We start from the raw sequence: 18913 nt of genomic DNA on the forward strand, positions 1-18913 counted from the left end.
TCTCTAAACATAAATAATGGTTTGGAGTTAGATATGGAAGGGACATAATGTGTTGTACATTCATTCTCACATTTCTATTATCCTTCATCATCATTTAATGTTCAAATTTAATGTAGCAGGTAGCAGTTGCTTATACTAACTTAATCAAGTATAGAACCTCAATCAAACTCTTCTACATGAACAAAAAAACATATGGTCAGAAAAAATACAACACAACCCACAAAACATACAATAAACATATGGTTCATAATAAATAGCTCATTGCGTCATGGTACTAATGGAGGTTGGCAATCAACAATTTGATTTATCACTCTTCACCATCCAACAGTTTCCTTCTATGAAAGTTCAAAGTTGAGATGCATACAAATATTATGAGATCATGATCTGGAAAAACGGTAACAATACTTATAGAACAAACACGTGTGAAGTGTAACGTAAATAAAATATTGTGCACCTCTTCTCAGTTCTCTTTTTACCGTCCTACAATCCTCGCTCTACAGTTCGGTAACTCACTCTTTCTGATTCCTGATGGCTGTGGTAACACTCACGAAACAAATACAAATGATTTTGCGGTCACTGCAGCGTATATTTCGGTTATGATAAAGTCAAAAACCTTTATATACGGTTGTGATACGATGATGCGGTCTTATTTTTGCACTATGACAAAACCTATTCCAAATATACCATCTTTACACTATGTTTGGAGGGCACATTAGAAGATAAAAGAGAGGAAGGGAAGCAAAAGGGACGAAAGGGAAGGACGGGGAGGGTTAAGGAGTGAGAATGCACCTTGTTTATTAGAAGAAAAGGGAAGAAAAAATGAAAAAAAATGAGTCTTTCTCGTCAAAATTTTTCTACTTTATAAGGGATTAAAATTTTTTACAAAATTTTTCCATGTTTTCCCTCCAAATCCCTCCCCTCTAAATCTTTTCCTTTCCTTTTGTTATCACTTTAACGCTAAAAACTACTTTTCCTTTCCTTTCCTTTTCCTTTCCTTTCTATGTATTTCCCTTTCAAATACATGAAGTATCAAATTAGTCTTAGCCTAATCCCCTATGAACAAAGACATACAACTACCTAGTGTAGTGTGTACCTCATTAACAAGAATGTTTATCCTTCTAATGGTGTTAAGGGCCTAAGGCTGTGTTAGGTAGGAGAGAGGGACAACACATCCTCAAAAGTGCAAGCAATTTTCAAAAGAGGAAAATAAAATCTAACACAAAATACAACCACTTAAAAATGATAATTGGAAAATGAGTAAAAAATATTATATGCAATGTCCAAGGTTACTAACCATACCTAAAAAGGTTAGTTAATGATGTTAAATTACCCGTACTACAAAAAAATATAAGTCTGATGAGTTTTCATCCTAAAATAAATTGGTACGTGTAGTAGCCAACTAAATTATATGTTTGTTAACTCTTATTCATTTTCCGATGTGCGATGTAGGATCACAAGCGGGTAGTTCTCTAACAGATGCTCATGCTCCCTTGGATTAAGCCATATAGTCGATTTTCATTGCATAAATTTAATAACAAGAAATATATACATTTGAATGAGCATTTTACAAGGGTTCCAGAATTCGAAGGGAATTGAGCAGAGTACAAGGGACATATTGTACACAGTGAGTCAGTGACAGTTCTGATTTAAGAATTGAAGTAAATTAATTCCTTTGTCTGAAACAAAATCCATCACAAGTGGGAAGTGGCCTATTCATTTGAGGAAAAACAAGATCATGAAAACTATGAAATTTATTTTATTGGTGCCTAACTCACAAAAAGGTGCACATATTCAGCATCTTAAATGTTATTTTTCGTTTCCCGTAGCCAGAGCCAGACCAAAATCAAAATTTCATGATTACCTCAGTTGTAACAATGATGGATAATTCATTTCCTGTAGCTTTTAACTACAATAGATTAGAGAAATGAGAAATCTTTGAACTAGAGTGTTTATTCGGGTTATCAGGTCGATTTTGGGGTCAATTATTTTGTGTCGGTTCAAAGTCGAGTCTTTTGTTCACATTGGTTTTCCATAGTTTAGAATTCGTTTTGAAGCCAGGTCAAAGTCAGGTTCTTTGTCAATGTCGGATGCATATCGAGTTATCGGGTCTATTTGAATCGTATCCTATGATGTTTAACACATTCAAAGAGAATATTTTATTATCCCAATACCATTAAGTGACTTGGAGGGTTTAAAGGGATTGGATATACGCAATTTCACCCTTATGTTTACACTTATAGCCAATGTAACTTCACGTAAAAAAGAAATAGCTCCCACTTAGGGTCATTTGACGAGTCATTTTACTATAGTCCTGTATATTTAAAAACCAACAAAATACAAATCTTTGGCTCCATAGATAACTAACGTATCCAAGAGAGAAAAAAAAATATAGAGCTAATCTTGTGAGAAATCGTTTCTCAGTGAAATAATCTCAAATAAGAAGCTTATATTCTCATAATACGTACGAGATGGGCTATTTAACCTATGTATGAGACGCGTCTCTCAGTAAAACCGTCTCATACAACAATTTGTGAAAAATATATCGGTGGAGGATTATTTCGATTTCAAGGTTATAGTTAATACAAAGTGGCCCACAGTATTTACCAACAATATGCTTCTAGAAATGGATCTCAAAGCCAAGAGTTTTTGAGAGTCCAATATTAAAGCCTATTTTTACAGCTTAAAAATGAGGTAAAAAATGTAACAGCCTGGGATTGAAAAATTAAAACAAGGGTCATTATATTGTGGGTGTTGGAATTAGATATGAATACTTTCATCATGCTTTAATGAGCCAACTTTCTGCCCATGTCTCTTAGTGATTGAGAGACAGACACAGAGACTGAAAGAGATAGGGAAGAAAAAGTTCACCCAAAAACAGATAATAATAATTATAATAATAATACTTATAAATTCTTATAAGGAGGCTTTAAAAGGCACATACTATCCTTACAAGCTACAACACAATATATCAGAAAACACCCATTAAATATTTTATACTCAATCTCTTTATTCTTCAGATGGAACTTGTCACAGCTCTGTACCTGTTTCCGTTTGCGTACATCGTTTACCTTGTGTGCAAACGGGCAGTTCGAAAGAGGGATGAATGCTGCTACATGCTTCATTATGAGTGCTTCAAGCCTCCAGAAGACAGGAAACTAAGCACGGAAAGATGTGCGAGCATTGTATTCCGTAATAAGAGACTGCGGTTAGAAGAGTTTAGGTACCTGTTAAAAACGATAGTGAGTTCGGGGATTGGAGAGTCAACTTACAGTCCAAAAAATGTGGTTGAAGGAAGAGAAGCAAGTCCTACTCTTAAAGATGCCTTAGAAGAGATGGACGAAATCATATTTGCAACACTGGATAAGTTATTTGAAAAGTCGGGTATGTCTCCATCAGAGATTGATATCCTTGTTGTGAACGTATCGTTGCTTTCTACAGTACCCTCGCTCACAGCTAGGGTGGTGAATCGTTACAAGATGAGAGCAGACATTAAGACATATAACGTTGTGGGGATGGGGTGTAGTGCAAGCCTGATTGCCATTGATATTGTCCAGCAGATGTTCAAAGTGTACAAAAATATGAACGCGATTATAGTAAGTACTGAATCCATGGGAACAAACTGGTATATGGGTAGAGACCGATCATTCATGCTGTCCAACTGTCTGTTCCGCACAGGAGGTTGCTCAATGCTCTTCTCAAACAACAAAAAATTGAAGCATAGAGCTATTATCAAGCTCAATTATATATTGAGAACTCATCTTGGGTCTGATGATCAGGCATACAAGTGTTGTTATCAGAAAGAAGACGATGAGGGCTACCCGGGATTTTGTCTCACAAGGCACCTTCCAAAGGCAGCTGCTCAAGCCTTTACTCAAAATCTTAAGGTATTAGTGCCTAATATCTTGCCCCTTCGAGAGCTCTTCCGTTATCTACTTGTATCTACTACTTGGACACCCAGTGATCTTGAAAAGGTCGGAAAAGGATTGAATTTTAAATCCGGTATTCAACACTTCTGCATACACCCAGGAGGAAGAGCGGTTATTGATGGTACTGGAAAAGGTTTGCAGCTTACTGATTATGATCTCGAACCCGCTAGGATGGCCCTTCATCGATGGGGAAATACCTCCGCTGCTGGCTTCTGGTATGTTCTCGGTTACATGGAGGCTAAAAAGAGACTCAAGAAAGGCGATAAGATTCTCATGATCAGCTTCGGAGCTGGTTTCAAGTGCAACAATTGTTTATGGGAGGTTATGAGGGATCTCAAGGATACGAACGTTTGGGAAGACTGCATACATAACTACCCCATCAAAACCCTCGTAAATCCCTTTATGGAAAGGTATAACTGGATCAATGACGATACACTAAGCTTCGTTCGATTGAATTAGACATCAGATCAGATTGTTAGCGCGTTTGTTTCCCATCCCATCGAGCAATGTTGTTTGTTTAATGTCTTGCTTTTGTTTGTGTTTTCTCTTATTTTACAAGTTTAGATTTAGATTCCCAGCAGATTGAAGTGGTGGCTATAAGATTTTATGTTATTCTGGTTATAGGCTCTTGTAATTCTTACACTAATATGAATATGATCATCTTAAATCAGTCACTTGCCCCTAACGAAAACAAAGAATGTCATTTAACAAAAGTCTACTTTCCAAGATTTTATATTTAAAACGAGTACATTCATTTTTTTTACTTTTTTTGGGCTGAAAGACAACCTTGTAAGCATTGTGACATTTAAAGTCAACTAGGACATATCCTATGTACTGTAATTATAGTGGGACATATAAAGAATTACTTCTAAATAGTCCAAGGTGTTTCAAAACACAAAAAAACACAAATTAAAGTAACTGAGATTGAAACTGGTCACAAGGTGCGACGACTTTCTGCCTCAGGACATTTGTTTCATTGAAACAAAGCTTTGTTCCTGGAGCTTTGTGTTGTTATGTCAATGGAAATTTTCTTTATGATATAGTAATTGATTAGTTTTTTTGGAAATTTAGAGTCAATTAGGACATATCCTATGTACTATAATTATAATTTATAGTGGGACATATAAAAAGTTACCTCTAAATTATCCAAAGTGTTTTAGAACACAAAAACACAAATTGAAGTAACTAAGACAGAAATTGGTCACGAGGGGCGACAATATATAACTGTCGCGAGGTGCGACGACTTTCTACCTCACAACATTTATTTCGTTGAAACAAAGCTTTGTTTCATAGAACCTTGTGTTGTTATGTCAATGGAAGTTTTCTTTATAATATAGTTGATTAATTATTTGTTAAAAGGAGTTACAGGATGTATAACTTATAAATCCACTTCTATAAATAGAGGAATGCATGAAAAAACCGAGAATGTAATTCATTTTCTGAAATCAAGATATTCTTCTTGTATTTCTCTTGTACTTAAACTTGTAAACTTTATAAACTCTTTACAATTTTGATTTTATTATCTTCCTTAACACATTCATTAAGTGTAAATGTAACCACTTGCGATTGGTTATGTCTTTTTGTGAATTTCCAACATCAAATTCAAGTGCCTTTGTGGAGGAATATCGCAAAAGAAAAAGTTACATAATGTCTTTAATCTATATTAAGTTTCTAAGAGACCTCAAGTCAACAGTTAGTCGACCCTACGACATTTCCCCTTTTAATTAATTTTACTTTTATATGATCTATTTTAGGCACACTTCTATCCCAATAAGTCTTGGACCATCACTTAGTGACTGAACTTAATTTGCTCAAATTTTCATAATGACCCCTTTCTTGTAATATGTACGTATAGCACCTTACAAAGGTGTATAAGTAGCATATTCTAAACAAAATAGCAAGAATAACCAACATATCTTGGAAGTACACTATCCAGATTTTATAAGGGGAAAACGACATAACATTGAACACAATTTGCTGCAAATTTGTGATCTCTCTCGGATCATGTTCTCCTTCCAAGCCTCAACACAAATACAAAACATATGTTCTTTGTACGTTATTACTAATTCAACAAAGAAATGTACGTTATAACCTTTTATTTTAAAACACGCTTTTACTTGTACTTGTGCCGCTGAATCATTACTATGTCCTCCACAGCTATAAAAAGCTAACAAAGAAATCGCCAGATCGAGCTCCCATTTCCCACCATAAGTATAAATACTCCCTCCAATTCACACTAATTGTCCTATTTGATTTTTACACGCTATACAATGAACTAATTTAATTTTAAATCTCTATATTTGAGCATAAATAAAAATTATTAAGAAATTAATATTAATAAATTTACATTGAAACGCATCAAACAAGATCCCACTTAACTATATTTTGACATTTAGATTAAAAATAAAATACGAATTAAAATGATCGGTGAATGGTATCAAAAAATCAAATGGGAGAATCCTCTAAATTGGAGGGAGTAAGAATTGAACCTCATAAATCCCAATAGCTCGGTAATTTCAAGGATAAAAAGCTTCAAGAATGCAAAGGAAGAGAGCATTTGATGCACTCTACGGACTTTTCTCTGATTTTTCAGAACTTATTCGGTTCCAGAAATCAAATTGTGATCCCATCAGTACCCAGTACCTCGAATTTAATCATTCCTTTAAGCTTTTTCCGTATAAGAGCAGTACCCAAAATAAACACATTCAGTCCGTCAATGTGCTGCAATATGCTTCAGTACACTTACCTGAGTTTGAAGTCGCATTTTCATTAGACATAATAATTTTATCGTTAACATTGTTACAGTAGTAACGAGTGCCAAACATATCGAGCAATGCGTAGCAGGAAAAAGGAAGGTAGTACAGCAAAAAAAAAGTACCTCATGAACAACAGAAGATTATGATGTATCGAGCTTCCTGGAAGTGTATTTATCACCATGTAGTGTAATTCTCAAGTTATCAGCTTGGAAAACGAAGATGGAATTCCTTTTAGGAACAACTGTAAACAGTAAAAACAACTAATCAAGCACTATATTGCTTGATTTATCATTATATGCCAAGTGACCTATGATGATCGAAATGATTAAAGTTTATTACACACAAAGCGGGATCAACCAAAATTTTATGCTACCCATTGCAACAGCATCAGAAACATATCCGATATTTACATGTTTTTGCAAGAGATAAAGAAAAATTCACTCTACCCATTGCAACAGTAACAGTCAAATCTTCATCTACAAGAAGGTAAAATGTAGAAATAAAGAAAAATTCATGTCAAAAGTCTCTCATAGATCTGATACCATGTTTTGATTATAAGCTAGAAGATTATGCCTTCTAGTTTTAGGACAAAGCAATTTTGCACAGCAGTTTACAAAAAAAATTGTTAATTAGTGATCAAGTGGAACTTTCTACAGTAGCCATGGAAGTGCCAACTTCACCACCAAATTCATCACAGAAGCTTATGTGACATCAAATTCAATATCCTAAATCAAACTCTCAGCTTCCTAGATGGCCCGTTCAAAAAATTGTCAATTAGTGATCAAGTGGAACTTTCCACTTTGTGATTCCAGGCAAACCAGTGCCAATGACATATCAAGAATATTGAATTTTAGAATAGGTTGCTGAGCTACAGCTGACCATCAGAGTTCCCTTATGCAAGAAATAGGTGTGGTGTAAAAGGTTATAGAAATAATCGCAAACGTACACAATTCATAAACATGAAACCAAAAGGCATTACCAATTCTAATCCAACAAAATAATTTTGGAAAACATTATGATTCAATAATCACATACAAAGAGAATAGGTCCAGAAGAAAGATTGAGGCACAAAACAAGTAATCATGGAACCCAAATCAAAGATCAAATGGTCCCAAAAAAAGGGTTGGAAGACCAAGCTAGGGACTAAGGTATGACAGACGAATTGAGATAATTTCTACAGATTTTGTATCTCAAGCTTTCATCAAAAAACAAGACTAAGACTAGGAATGAATTATATGCAAAAAGCTCTTGCAAACATTTTAAAATGCTACTGATTTATACTTACAATACAAATTACTAGGGGAAATATTATTTCAAATAATGCTGAGGTCTCAGCGTTCAATATTTTGTTTTCTAAATGATTTGTTATTTGGGGGACGTTTGGTTATTAGATTTCCACTTTGTATCTTCAGAAAGTTAAAACACAACTCAAACCACATTTAGTAGTGTTGTGCAATTGGCCTCAGCCCTCAGCGAATCTCACCATATATCTCCTCTCCCTTATTTCTATGACTACTGTCTCTACCTCTCTCTGTGTATTCTTTCTTGGCAGCTGGTGATGGTTTACTGGTTTGTGGCAGGGGTAAATTTATCAAATGAAAGGATGTTGCAGTTACTCAAGTAAATACCACAGCCAGGCAACACAACAATAATCCACCTTGTATGAATCTACAGTTTCTGATAGCCTGGTCCCAACATTTTATTCTTTACCTCCTCTTTAATTTGTTTTGGAACTCTTGAAACACAACAGAATACCTAAGGATATAGCTACTATAGCTATGCTATAGCCCCCTTTTATAGAGCAACAAATCAAATTTGACTAAAAAACTTACTACATCATCATTCAAGCAGAACTACAAATACAGATCTACAACTATCATCTAAATTCTGCAGCATCAAAGAACACATCTCGAAAACATTAACAATGCTAAAGCCTTAATCCTAAAATAATGGATTTGGCTGCATGAATAAGGAAAAAAAATTTTAAAAAGGCTTCAAAAACATATAACAAGGGTAAGGTTGCGTACATTCAACACTCAAAGCCCCACCCTAGATGGGAGCCACTTTATGATGTTGGAGTAATGAAATGTTGTGTTATCATTAACAAATGACATCACCTAAAGTTTGAATCTGTATCTCCCGGATTTCGCAAAACATTAATCACTGCAGGAACTAGGTATGTAAATAATATTTCTCACGTGACAGTAAGCCTTACCTAGCCCAAATGTAATTGAATTAATTACTTTGACACCGTACAACTTATTCTTCCATTTTAGAAAGGCAACTTCCTCTTCTTCACAATCAAAAATTTGACAATTCTTAGAGAGAGCATATAGAGGATTTATGAAGTTGAATGTGTAGACAGTAATGTAGAACTTCAAATAGTTCAAGAAGGATTAGTTGTGAAACAGGGATATGTAGTTGGCTTTTTCTCTGCCTCTGATGGGGCTTTCCAGTTGGTCATATGGTACACAAGGATCACTTATGACTGCTGCTGAAGTAAAGTCTGCTAAGCACTTGTTAATTTATGAATATCTTAGAGTAACTTGTCGCAAAAGGTTGTCCATTTATCAAACTAGATAGCTTCTTGTGGGTTAGAGGTAGATGTCTAAAGCTGCAAGTTTAGGAAGCATGTTATTCAACATTCAGAGTTCAGAGATGATAAACCATTCTGACAGTGTTGAAAATGATTCACTGCAACTTCCTGTTCCTTGTAAAATAAGGACAGTATAGGTAACAGTGCAGGGAAAGGCTTGCAAAAACTATGGATCAAATAAAACCACCCTTTGATAACCTTACGAGATATTCTCCGGCTGTGAGATTAAGAATAAAGAGAAAAAGGAGAGCGTCCACAGATATCGCACCCCCCCCCCTCCCCTAGAAAGAAAACAAAGCACCCAATGTACAAGGAATCCTAATCGCAACCAAAAACATCTGTCAACTGTTGGCTCTTCTAGGCGGTTGGGAAATCAACAGTTCTTCTGTGTTTAACTAATAGCAAGTGCAATACTAAATAACTGCTATCCAGGCCCTTCTCTCTGACGCACACATAAAACAAAAAAAAAACATATATTTTCATAGATTCCATCAACACGGACAGTTATATTCGTTAAATCAGGATAAAGGTATCAAAGGTGTATTTTTGTTGCAGCAATGAGCACACATGATGTCGCCGTCGCAAATCTACCAACAATTTCAGCATTCACATAGAAGGACATGGCACAAGGACGAAGCAGCTAGATAAGATGTAACTAAAAGTCATTACCTCATGATGAGACATCATTGTTTGCCTAAATTTTTATGTGAGGTAGTGGACAAATAAGAAGCTATGCTCTATTGATACAATTAACACATCTTTCCAAAAGACTAGATGTTAGCAATATCATCAGCAGAAACACTCATAGGTTGAAAGGATAAAGGACATTATATAACACGGAATCAAAAAGACATCTTGTGAATTAGAGAAAGGCATACTTGCCTCGAAAATCATTTTCTCGTGTAATTATTCCAAATGTCTCGGCTGTTTCGCGAATCATAATGCCAACCACACCGATAAAGGAACTAAATTTGCACTCAACAACTGCAAAAATAATTGATATAAAAAAGTTTACATAATATCAGCCATGATGGTAAGTTGTGTCACATTAGCAATTACAGATAGTCAAGGGTCAAGAAGCAGTCATCTAATGCCAGAATTGAAGCCATCAGGACATATTGACCTGAAGCAAACAATCCTTAAGTTCATCCCCCTAAGTACAAATCAAGTGATTTTAATTATTGTCTGCTAGTACAAGTAGATGCTACGAAGTTAATATATCTAAGAGTATACCGGGTTTCATTTAATCATCTCCATTAATTGCGATTGTATTAGAAAACTTTATCATTCAACAAAAGATTATAAAATATATGAAAGCTGAAAGTTTAACATTTCTATAGCAGCATAGTTGGGAGAAATTCTATGCAGTGTAATTTGCGAAGGAAACAGGTCATGCAAATGTCACAATTTAGACATCGTCATTTGGACATAAAGGGACTGAAATTCTACATGGTCATATTAAATGGTGGAAACTTGAAGATTAAAACATAAATATTGTAGTTCACAGGGTATTCGAGGAGGATGATTGGTAAATCGAGATAGATCCAGACTCAATTTTCATAAAAGGGAAGAAGTGAATTGCTAGTGTAACCAAAGAGATTACGGGAAAATCAGCAAGTGCATTTTAGTGCTAAAGGATACATCGTTATGGAATAAGGAAGTGAAGATGGAGTGAAAAAGAAAAAGTAATACTACAGACCTTATGTGTCGAGATGACAAAAAATATTGCCAAACACAAGGAGGATAAAGTGAAAGCAAAAGAAATTGTTTGATGTCAAAAATCCATGACGACGTGTTCAAGACACCACTACCCCCACCTCATCCCTTGCCCCCACCCCCACCCCCACCCTCCAGAAGGGAAGAATAAATGGGGAAGCCTGCTTTCTAGTCCACTTTGGTGAGATCCTCCACAAATTTTAACCATCTCAAGAAATTTAATGAATAAAAGGCTAATTTACATCTTATATCTCACATAATCAAGAAAATTGATAGAAATACTAAAAAAACTTTTTCAGAAACCTCGAAAGATAGCACCATGAAGATCTGCAACTAAAAGAGACTGTGCCACATTATTTTTCCTACAAACATGAGACAAAATATATAAACACCAATTCATATAACCCTGAATGTCCGAAACAACTAAATGTGTTGGGGAAAAGAAGAAACAACAATCAACAAGAAAGAAATCTCTTACCCAGCATTCTTCAAAAGCTGAGTAACATATGTTTTCCACATCTCATGCATCGGCATAAAGAGTACGAATCTAGAAACAAAATATTGACAAAAACATTGTTATAAAAATATTCTATTACCCCAACGCCATAACAAGGCTCCCATCTAAGAAAAACTTAGGAGGATGTACGCAACATTACCCTTATTTGTCATAACAAAGAGGTAAAAGAGAATATGCAATGCACAATTTAAAAATTAGAGAAAAAAAACACTTACTTGTGTAGTTCCTGGGGCAGATCTAACAATCCACGCTTTTTCAGCTGCACCATGGACATCTGTTTCTTAGAGCGTTTGGAATTTGCTTTAAAGGCATTGACAAACGTACTATTCCCCCGCACAAAATTATCAAGCAGGATCCAATTGTCCCACTTAATGCTCCTAGAGCCCTGAATGTACTTCTGAGCTGAATCACCCTTTTGAAGAAGCTCGTGTAAAATTTTATCAATTGAAGGCTTGTCTTTATCACATATCTAGATGATACAAAGTCAAACTTACAAGTTATATACATCCACCATATATGATAAAACTATTGCAGGCAGCTCAATGCTGAAGTATGTATCAGGCATATAGGCACTCACCTCTACAGATGTCAGCAGATTTAGATGTACAGGTTGACCGAGACACGAGTAAGTAAGACCGTCTGCTTCCAAATCTGCATTTTTAATCACCAAAATCTTAATATTTAACCAAAAAAATAAAGAACATATCTTTGCATGACGCCAGCCTCCAAGTACTGCAGGATCCAATGAGTTTGACCAAAAAATCATGTAGTGGGAGTAAGGCACTAATAACAATCCAAGTTAGAACGACATCAAGCAAATTAAAGGCAGAATGTAAATGTTAAAGATCATAAGTAGGGCTGAAGTAAAAATTGGCAACATTATTACGTCCGAGTGTGCTTTTAAAAAATTATTGATGACATGTTGCTTCATCAAAATGCTCTATCTCAAAGTACTACCAGAACCTTCACTGATCATAAGTGAGCAAGAATGTTAACTCTCTTAAGTACCACAAATAAAAACACATAAAGCTAGAAACGTGTGGCAGAATTTTCTTCTCAGTTTCCACAACACATCATTACAACCTTCTTTGCCGGTTTTACTCAAGCCAAGGACTCCACAAACCACAGCCTCTTTATCTCCACTAATAGGGGTGTTCTCTACCGTCTTACAACCCTCCCCCATACTATTCACACGGTATGATGATGATGATCATCATCATCATCATCATCACAGCCATCTTTGCCAACATAGCTTTATTAATTATACTTCCAACTTACTACCTAATACTCTCTCCGAATCAATTTAGTTGTCACATTTCCTTATTTGGCAAATTCTTATCAATTGTCACATTTCTTTTTTTGTCAATCTTTTTTTTACCTGAATACCCTTAGTTCACACACGTAATTACGAATATACCCCCGTATACCCTACTTACCCAAACTAATCAATTAAATAATCCTTCACTAATAATCTTAATCATTCCCTCCCTTTTTAATACCAATAACTGAAACCCTAACTCTCCCTCTCTCATCTTCATCTTCAACGTCCTCCCTCATCTTCATCTTCTTCAATGATCTTCGTCTTCATCCATATTCTTACTATTTAACTTTTATCATCTTCATCTTCATTTTTTTTCCACCATCTCCCTTCCCTTCTCTCTCTTCTCGTTTTACTGATGTTCGTTTGAAACCCTAATAATTTTAAGGGTTTTTCAGATCTAGGTTTGTTCTTTACTTTTCTGGGTTTTTCGAACAAAGCGTCACCAAGCTCTTGTCTTTCTTGGTTGTCGTCGTCCCAAGAAAGTGATCCTACGATTGGACCTCCTAACTCATGGTTCGACTTCTACAATCGCCTACCTCCATCTCCTACAACTTCTGTTGAAACGGATCCTAACTGGGGAAGAAGTATAACTTCTGAAGATGAAGAAATGCAGGGTATGTTTGATTTACAACTAGATCTACAAGATCTATACAATGAGAACTTGTTCCCCTCCTCAGATGAAGAATCAATGAATGATGATGATTTGGTGTTTGATTTTGATGTTCGAGGCCCATTTTTTCATATAGATACATCTTTCCTCTATGACTAATGATGATTTTGTTTATGTGGTTTTTATGGTATGCATGTCTATGTTGGTGTTCTGTTTTTGTTGCCCTATGATTTTTTTTAGGGTAAACGGTTGATTATAGCTACTAAATCCCTAAATCCACCTATTTTGCCACCAATCTAGGGTTTTCAATTCATAAGCCACCAAACATCATGTTTAGGAGGCTATGTTCTTACCAGATGTAGGAGGCAATTACTATGGGATTTGGGTTTTCTGTGATGAGTGCAATTTGTTCTCTGAGATGAATTTGTTTTGATTTTGTTTTTGAAGCCATCAATAAATTGTTGAATCTGACATTTCCATCTAAATGTTTACGATTAAAAAACTTCATGATTTAATTTCTACATCGTATTTACACCTAAACATTTACCTAACAAAGTAACCCAAAAGTGAGTATAACAAGTAACCCAAAAGTATACTCATGTCTGTCCTATTTACATGATACTAGTGTTCATGCTGGTGCTAATTTTGTTGATGTAGATGGATTTGGTGTTGGTGCTGTTGTTTCTTTTGTTGGTGTTGTTGCTTCATTTGTTGCTGGAATATATGTTGCATCTCTTGCTTCTGCTGATAATATTGTTTGTGGTGTTGCTGTTGGCTCTGTGGTTGCTGTTGTGTGTGATGTTGTTGTTGGTTCTGTGGATGCTGTTGGTAAATAATGTTGATGGAAAAATGGTTCATCTTTGATCCCCAAATAAAATAAAATGACCTCAAATGTAGTTTCATCCACCTTTGTGTCCAGATAACGTATTGCCTCGTAAATAATTTCCTTTTGTACCCCCAAACAATGTGGGAGTCTCCCTTCCTTTGCAAGTTTTGATTTGTTCATGCGTGGAATGTCATAATCTATACCACCTAGGTTCTTAATAACCTCAACTTTACATGCTTGAAGTGTGATCCATACATACTTCAATGCATTTGGATGTAGATTGTCAAATGTTGCACTCACTGCCTTTACTAACTGTGCATAGTTGTATGCTGATTTTTGATGTTGTAACGATTGTATTGACCTAAAGAACCCTAAGTCAAGCACATTCATATCTGGTGAGTTAGGAGGTTGTTGCACTAAGTGGAAGCTAAATCCATCAAGTGTTGCCAACTCTCTAAACACTACATCATCATCTAAAATGTGTGGCTTAGCATTATCCTGTTGAATGAATATCGTTTTGCTTAAATGTGGTGGTCATTTACTTCTAATTGCTGGTAGTATTTTTTGCACAATCATATCTCTTGTGTGTACTTTAGTGATTGATTGTATTGGTTTGGTCTCTGGCTCTCCTCTCTTCCTGTTTTTTGAACTTCTTTGTGCTGCCACTTCATGTGTAAAAGTAAATATGCCTATCTTTCCATCAAAAATCATCTCACCTTTACTAGAAAAGATTGGTCTTGCAACGGCACACAGAAACATGATCTTGGGCACAAATCTTTTAGATTGGATTTCTCTATGTGACTCTATTTCATCTGGAGTTAGATAAAATATATGTTGTGTCCTACTAATGTAAAACAACTTTTCATCTATGTGCACTACATTTGACATGTCATTAAATGTGAAGTTGCTTGTTTGCTCATCTAAAATGCAACTAGTAAGACAGAAAATTAACCTGTCGAGTTTATTTTTGTCGTTAAGTAACGGTTTGATTGCGTAAAGTACTTTTTTCTTTTCCATCTGCAAATTGCGGTTTGGCTAACTCCCATGGCCTTTGACAGTGCTGCTAAACTTGTCTTCGCTTTTTCAATTGACTTGAACTTTTTTCATCAAAGGGGATGAATGTCCTTGCTTTGCTGCCTTTCTTCTTATTGTTGACATTTATTGGTACTTGATTATTCTTTTTTTGATCCCGAATCTGTCTCCATATCCTTCCTACTGCCCTCCTATGCATATCATACTTCTTGGCAATTTCATTGATGACCCCGTGTGCTGGCTTCCCTTTGATGTTTAGTGACAATAAAAGCTCAAGCATTATTTGACTCCTACTAAAATGATCTAGCTCTTTTTTTTTAACCATGATTGTACTTCAATGTTGGTTGGTGGAAATTAATTTGAGTTGATGACTTCTTTATTTAATGCTTTTATTATATAGATGCAATGATCTGGGTGTTTTGAGGTGTTGTATTGGTGCTATTTTTTTTTGAAGTTGACGCCCATCTAAAATTTTGGGTTTGAAGTCTTCGAATCCCACTGATGTGCTTCCTGTAATGTTACTTGGCTCCTCTGACTTTTCATGATTGGCGGGTTTTTTTTTAAGTTGGCATTCATCTAAAAATTTGGGTTTGAAGTCTTTGGATCTCATTGATGTGCTTCCTGTAATGTTACTTGGCTCCTCTGTCTGTTAATGATTGGGGGGTTTATGTGGATTCCAGTTTCATTGATGGCTTCTTTTCAAAATCAAAACCTTCAAATTTTTTGTAGCTATTTAATTAATTTTGAACACTAAATACATACCGTGTTTGTTTTTTTAAAAAAAATCTGAAGTCAACGTAAGATTTAATATCCACATGCGCATATGGCGAGAGGGTTGCTCGTTTTCAGTTGTCGTTCAAAAAATGTTGAAGAAATCAAGGAAGAATTGAAGACTTAGTTTATTTTATGATTTTGATGGTTTTTGTAATTTATTTGATGTAATTTTTTGTAACTTAAATTAAGTAGTTTAATGGTTTGTCAATTATAACAATCTCGGAAATGTATTAATGTCAATTAATTCTACTGGAAATGTAAAACCCAATTTTACCTCCAAAATTCAATTCTATCTACTTTATTAAGCAAAAGGAGGAAATCATTAACAATTAATTCAATCACTTAAAAATACCTAACTACCACCTTTTTAATGGACCCCACACCACCCTTAATAACCGTGCCCAAGCAAATGGGACAACTAAATTGGTTCGGAGGGAGTATTATTTTGTTTTGAAAATTAGGAATATTATTGAATCAAGACATTGAACTTGAAACCACAAGACCGCCGGCATAAAAACCCCGGGGAGAGGAAAAAGCCATTGGAAAGGAGGCACAAGAAACATGTTGTCCAAGATTTAAACATAGGAGTGGACTATGTATTACAACACCAAAAAAAAAAAAAAATCAGTAATGGACAACCAAAAAGAACCTAAAATTCAATGATGGAAAAGAGCGTCAAAATTAAAAGTAATAATCAACTAAAGGGAGGGGATCATCTCAACCCTATTCAAGCACCAGAAAAAAAAAGTGCTTTATCATACATGACAGCATTTTGAGCAACTAAAACATGAAATATCAAGAAATACATCAATCCACCATACTTGTTTCTGAATTAATGACATTAAGAGTTCATTAACATCTCAACAATGTAATGATATACCTTCAACCAATATACTAATACCTAGTAAATTGAAACAAATAAATAAAGCTCTTGAGTAATGATAGTAAATATAAAAAAATACCTTTTTTCACAGGATACTTCGGGAAAATGGCAGGTGATGCCTCGATGGAAGATCCTACAAGAGCTGAAGAAGAAGCAGGTACAGATTTCGAAAGAGGAGAATCCACACGACATTTTTTCAATTCAGCTTTGGCAAGAGCAAATCTGCGTTCCAATGCCTCCCTAGCCCGTTTCTTTGGATCTTCAGCAATAGTCTTGGTTGCCATCATACCATTAATTTAATAGAAGCGTTCTTACAAAAAACTTAAGCGTTCTTACAAACAAAAGATAAACCTGTAATTTAGAAATTGTAATCAGAAACAGTACTGAACTAACCAAAGAGATTCAGCCCAAAGGCTGTAGCTAAGATAATAAGGCCTACAGAAGAGACACATCAGGGAAACCAAATGTAATGTACAGCCAACCAATAAGAATAATTCTTAGCTCACTTTCTATTAATTTACAACTAGATTATGAGCTTGGAGCTTGAGCTTCCATGAGTTTGTAAGTGATAGGACCCACACTAGATTATGAGCTTCCATATCCATGAAATTAACAATCAAAAAGCGCTTAGTTGATTATAACCAAGAGCAAGGGAAATTTATAATCTCTTACTTTAGCGAAAGCAATTTTCTTAACGTATTATAACAAGAAAATGCCATTAATCATCACACCTTTTATGAATTACCCATGAAAATTTCACCTTTCCTTGTCAATTTAAACCCAAAATTTGAGTATTCAACCCAAAAATCCAATAATTTCAACCACACACAAAAAAAACAAAAAAAAAAACAACTACTGAAAAGTAAAAAACATAAATGAATTTTTTTTCATAGATGTATATAGCAAAATAATGCAAAGAGATGAAAAATGACATAGATTTAGGCAGAATTAGAAAAAGAGAAAGGAAACTACTAACAAATTTAATAAAGCTTTCTTCAACATTCTGGAGAGCACCGTAGCGTTGCTACATCATACATGCTTCTCTTTCTGACTAAATTTGGGAGGCGGCTGGAGGTTGGTGGCAGGCGACTGGAGTGGCAGGGCGGCGGTGGCGGGGGCGGCGGTGACAGGGTAAGTTTTATGGTTTTAGGGCTTGAAAGAATGGGTAATAATCATAATTCTGGTTGAGAATGTGTCGAATAAAATTTAAAATAAATTACCTTGTTAATTTCTCAATAATAATACTAACTTTTATTAAATAGGAATCATCAACTTCAGATTATTAATTAAATTTATTAATTATTTTTATCATATAATTTCATATAGTTTGATTTTTAACATGATAGTGATTAGTGACTAGGGATGTTTAATAGGTCGGATCAAAGCCGAGACGGGCTTAAGTAAATATGAGTCGGATTGGATAAAAGCCCTTAAAACTTAATATGGGCTTTGAATGGGCAGATCCAATCCGGCCCATTTTTATATTTATAATAATTAAATTGAAAAAATATTTATATCATTTACAATAATTAAATTAACCATTAATTATGCTATTTACAAGGCCCATTTCTACCCTTATTGAGCTTTTTTGTAGCCCGCTTCATTTTAGTCATAATTGAGCCCGTTTTCGATCCGACTCATTTCGGCCCCGCCCTTACAAAGCCCTTCTAAAACGGGCTGGATAAGGGCTCAAAATGGGGATCCGACCCATTAAACACCCCTAGTAGGGACATTCTAGGAAAACACTATCGTAAGTTGGTATATTCATGATTAATCAAAAATTAGTATTATTGTAGGAAAATAAGTAAAATGTTATACACAAATTCTTGTGAGAAACGGTCTCTTTGAGAAACCATCTTTAATTGGGCCGGCCAATTATATATTTTTTAAAATATTGCAATTAGGTATTAAGAATGATGTAAGTAGACATTTGAGATATTGAAAGTAGCTAGGCGT

At 35.1% G+C, this 18913-nt stretch overlaps 2 protein-coding genes across 3 annotated transcripts; one reads left to right on the top strand and one right to left on the bottom strand.

The window, feature by feature from the left end:
• The first annotated feature begins 2610 nt into the window (after positions 1-2610).
• LOC130802398 (3-ketoacyl-CoA synthase 19-like) lies at positions 2611-4659 on the top strand. The gene has a single exon (XM_057666403.1). It carries the CDS (start codon positions 3018-3020, stop codon positions 4383-4385), a length of 1368 nt encoding a protein of 455 aa, XP_057522386.1. The 5' UTR covers positions 2611-3017; the 3' UTR covers positions 4386-4659.
• Positions 4660-4933: 274 nt separating this feature from the next.
• Positions 4934-18165, bottom strand: LOC130802404 (ribonuclease MRP protein subunit POP4). 2 transcript variants are annotated; one of them, XM_057666413.1, is made up of 9 exons: positions 17934-18165; positions 17037-17308; positions 12089-12162; positions 11727-11980; positions 11473-11541; positions 11298-11356; positions 10161-10262; positions 6805-6923; positions 4934-6672 (listed from the first exon to the last, which is right to left on the bottom strand). In XM_057666413.1, the coding sequence occupies exons 2-8, from the start codon at positions 17242-17244 to the stop codon at positions 6823-6825; spliced, it is 867 nt and encodes a 288-aa protein (XP_057522396.1). In that variant the 5' UTR covers positions 17245-17308; positions 17934-18165; the 3' UTR covers positions 4934-6672; positions 6805-6822. The 2 variants fall into 2 exon arrangements, with proteins under 2 accessions (XP_057522396.1, XP_057522397.1); XM_057666414.1 differs by lacking the exon at positions 10161-10262 and having other exon boundaries at positions 17934-18157.
• Between the last annotated feature and the right edge of the window lie 748 nt (positions 18166-18913).

Source organism: Amaranthus tricolor, chromosome 16 (assembly GCF_026212465.1).
Source record: "Amaranthus tricolor cultivar Red isolate AtriRed21 chromosome 16, ASM2621246v1, whole genome shotgun sequence".
NCBI classification, from domain to species: Eukaryota; Viridiplantae; Streptophyta; class Magnoliopsida; order Caryophyllales; family Amaranthaceae; genus Amaranthus; species Amaranthus tricolor.

Excerpts from the sequence above, each read along its gene's own strand:
- LOC130802398 (XM_057666403.1), top strand. The coding sequence starts at position 3,018 with ATGGAACTTGTCACAGCTCTGTACCTGTTTCCGTTTGCGTACATCGTT.
- LOC130802404 (XM_057666413.1), bottom strand. The coding sequence starts at position 17,244 with ATGATGGCAACCAAGACTATTGCTGAAGATCCAAAGAAACGGGCTAGG. Across the intron at positions 11,542-11,726 it reads CTGCCCCAGGAACTACACAA|ATTCGTACTCTTTATGCCGA; the intron begins GTAAGTGTTTTT and ends TTTTGTTTCTAG. Across the intron at positions 10,263-11,297 it reads TCATGGTGCTATCTTTCGAG|TTGTTGAGTGCAAATTTAGT; the intron begins GTTTCTGAAAAA and ends TTATTTTTGCAG.